Here is a 2,524-nt window from a genome sequence, read left to right on the forward strand (position 1 = left end):
ATCATCTAAAATCCTAACACTACCAATATGAGTAATGGTTAGTTTGCCAGCATTAGGAATTTTAATTTTAAGAAAAGAGCCACAGTATTCCTAATAATTATCCAAAAAATGATAATTTGCTCACAACGTGACATGATGTCCCTAAATCTAACAACCAATGTGCTCATGTGTCAACTATAGAAGATGTAGAAAAAAAGCATAAATTCAAACCTGAACACTCTCCCGAGTCTTCAATGGCTACTCCACCTATTGGAAGAGTCTTATTTGAAAGGGTTTGAACTTCTTTTTTGAGATTATCAATGATTCTCTTATAGTCGGCTAGTGACAGCAATTGACGATCGGATGAGGTCTCATGTTATGGCTTGGATATAGTGCGAGGACTGGGATTTTCTATATGATTTGCTCAATTGGATTGATTGCCTCAACCCCTTCCTCCTTGAAAATTGGATAGGAACTCGATAATATGGAAGCAGTTGTTTCTTGTGTGGCCTTTTCTATGACAGTAAGAACATTCATCATATGGATTAGCTCAACCATGCCCCCTTATATAATGCCCACAGCCTCTGGTGGTCATAGTAGCTAATTGGTAAGATGACTAAAGAGAGGAAGAAGATATGGATAGTTGAGCATCTTCCTATGAGATCATGGAGTATGCTGTGTTCTATGCTATGGAACGGTTTAGGAGGAAGCATAGCATATACATCTTCAACAATCCTTTCAATAAACCCAAATTCATGCCTGCAAAAAAAAAAAAAAATTCTCTTTTCTATTGAGAAGAAAATTGAAGCAAAATGTCTTCTTTTTGTTTCTTATTATTATAATTCTTTGAAGTAAAATCTCATTGAATTTTTCAGTGATATCCTAACTTAAATATCAATCAGCTAATGGACTCTATTACTCATACATGAATGTCCAAATTAGTTTTGTATATTTCAAAGTAGAATATTACTCTCGATAACAATAGATACTCCGTTTAACACCACACGATTTCTGAAAAGCAATGTCACATTGGCTCAGGAAGGATTATATCTCCAACATTTCACAGATCCAACGATGATATGTATCAGCAATTACTAAATAGAATATTGTTTTATAATTTCATTAATAAAAATTGATAAACATTTACAGTTAAAAATTAAAATAATAATATTTATGGTAAAAACTTTTTAGACTGCAATTATTTTAAAAGGCTCCAAGACTGTATAGACTCAGGGGATAAAAAAATGTGCATGCAAGACCCAAGTTTAACTCCGCGTGTTACATCACCAGCGACCACCAATTAAGTATTTGAAAATTTCCAGTCTAAGACAATAAAAAATAAAAAAAAATAAAAAAACTATGAGGAAACATACCCATCTTCGAAAAGCCACGCTGATGACAGACTAGCAGCTTCAAATAATGCAGACCTCCACTTACGCACTTTCTCTAAGCCATCTCTGAACCTACCAGCTTCATGAGCAGCCATGGCTTCTCCAAAGCTATTTCTCTGAAACTGAACATCCATGGCATACACCTTGTAGAAGATGGGCGTCACCAGCTGGTTCTTCTCCTCCTTACACCATATGATGTGGGCAAGCTCATCCAGCACCATGACGACGTAGCGTAGTTCGCAGAGAAGACAATAATCGAAATCATTGATTTCTCAATGGCTTTAAGAAGAGCAGGTGCGATCTGTTCCACTTCCCGAGCTTCTTGTCGTCGATGAAGGCGTTGATTCCCTTCCGGCGCAGAGCATCATAGAGACGAACAGTGAAAGAGTGGCGAGTATCTTCGCCTCTGAAACTCAGGAAAACATCATATCTATATTTGGATTTTCCGTTGAAACCAAAGGATGGTGGAGCTGCCGTTTGAATCGCCACAGCTGCAATAATCACTAAATGGTATCAAGGTATTGCGATTTGAATCCTCTAGACAGAGAGATCGGCAAAAAAACTAACAAGCATAGCACGCATTTGATCCTCCTGTAGGACATTTCTCGGAAGGTTAATTGCGGAAAGTTTCACATTGACTTGACTTCTAAATTTTTTTGCCCCCTTAAAGTGGAGGCAGCATCTTGGGTCAATTATTGTTATTTTCTTCAATCTTTATAAAAGACAGAATACATTAATAACGATAATTAATCGGGGGTGGGATCAGGAAGCAAAAAAGAGATGGATTGCTGCGGCAGAGTGATTCAAAATCCCTTAAGCAAAAGCTCTCTCGCTATTTCAGACGATCAATGCTCAAATTTGAGTTAGTAGAGATGATAGGATTATTACATCGTTTCCGAGCTCGCTGTCAGGTTCCGTCGTCTGCTTCATACTTCCACCGCCATTAATCTTCCATTCCTCTGCAATTCCGTTCTTCGAAGAAGTTAAAATCGATATGAAATTGGAGGAGGAAGGAGGAGGACGATAACGGAGGAGAGAGAACAGTGAATCCATCAGTTTGGAAGTCCTTTCGAAGGTGGCATTGGGAGGGAGCACGGTGGCTAGGGTGCTGCCACGTAAGGTGTACACAATTCTTTTTTCGGAGAAAAAGAGCA

General features: G+C 38.2%; 1 protein-coding gene across 1 annotated transcript; it reads right to left on the minus strand.

The window, feature by feature from the left end:
• Positions 1-222: 222 nt before the first annotated feature.
• LOC129285631 (disease resistance protein RPV1-like) lies at positions 223-2,308 on the minus strand. The gene is made up of 3 exons (XM_054921383.1): positions 2,259-2,308; positions 1,353-1,861; positions 223-738 (listed from the first exon to the last, which is right to left on the minus strand). The coding sequence occupies exons 2-3, from the start codon at positions 1,589-1,591 to the stop codon at positions 525-527; spliced, it is 453 nt and encodes a 150-aa protein (XP_054777358.1). The 5' UTR covers positions 1,592-1,861; positions 2,259-2,308; the 3' UTR covers positions 223-524.
• Between the last annotated feature and the right edge of the window lie 216 nt (positions 2,309-2,524).

This window comes from Prosopis cineraria, unplaced genomic scaffold (genome assembly GCF_029017545.1).
Source record: "Prosopis cineraria cultivar Desert tree isolate PC_DT_omini unplaced genomic scaffold, ASM2901754v1 PC11, whole genome shotgun sequence".
NCBI classification, from domain to species: Eukaryota; Viridiplantae; Streptophyta; class Magnoliopsida; order Fabales; family Fabaceae; genus Prosopis; species Prosopis cineraria.

Coding starts and splice junctions, on each gene's coding strand:
- LOC129285631 (XM_054921383.1), bottom strand. CDS start 1,591: ATGGTGCTGGATGAGCTTGCCCACATCATATGGTGTAAGGAGGAGAAG. Junction 739..1,352: donor GCGTGGCTTTTCGAAGATGG/GTATGTTTCCTC, acceptor TTTTTTTTGCAG/GCATGAATTTGGGTTTATTG.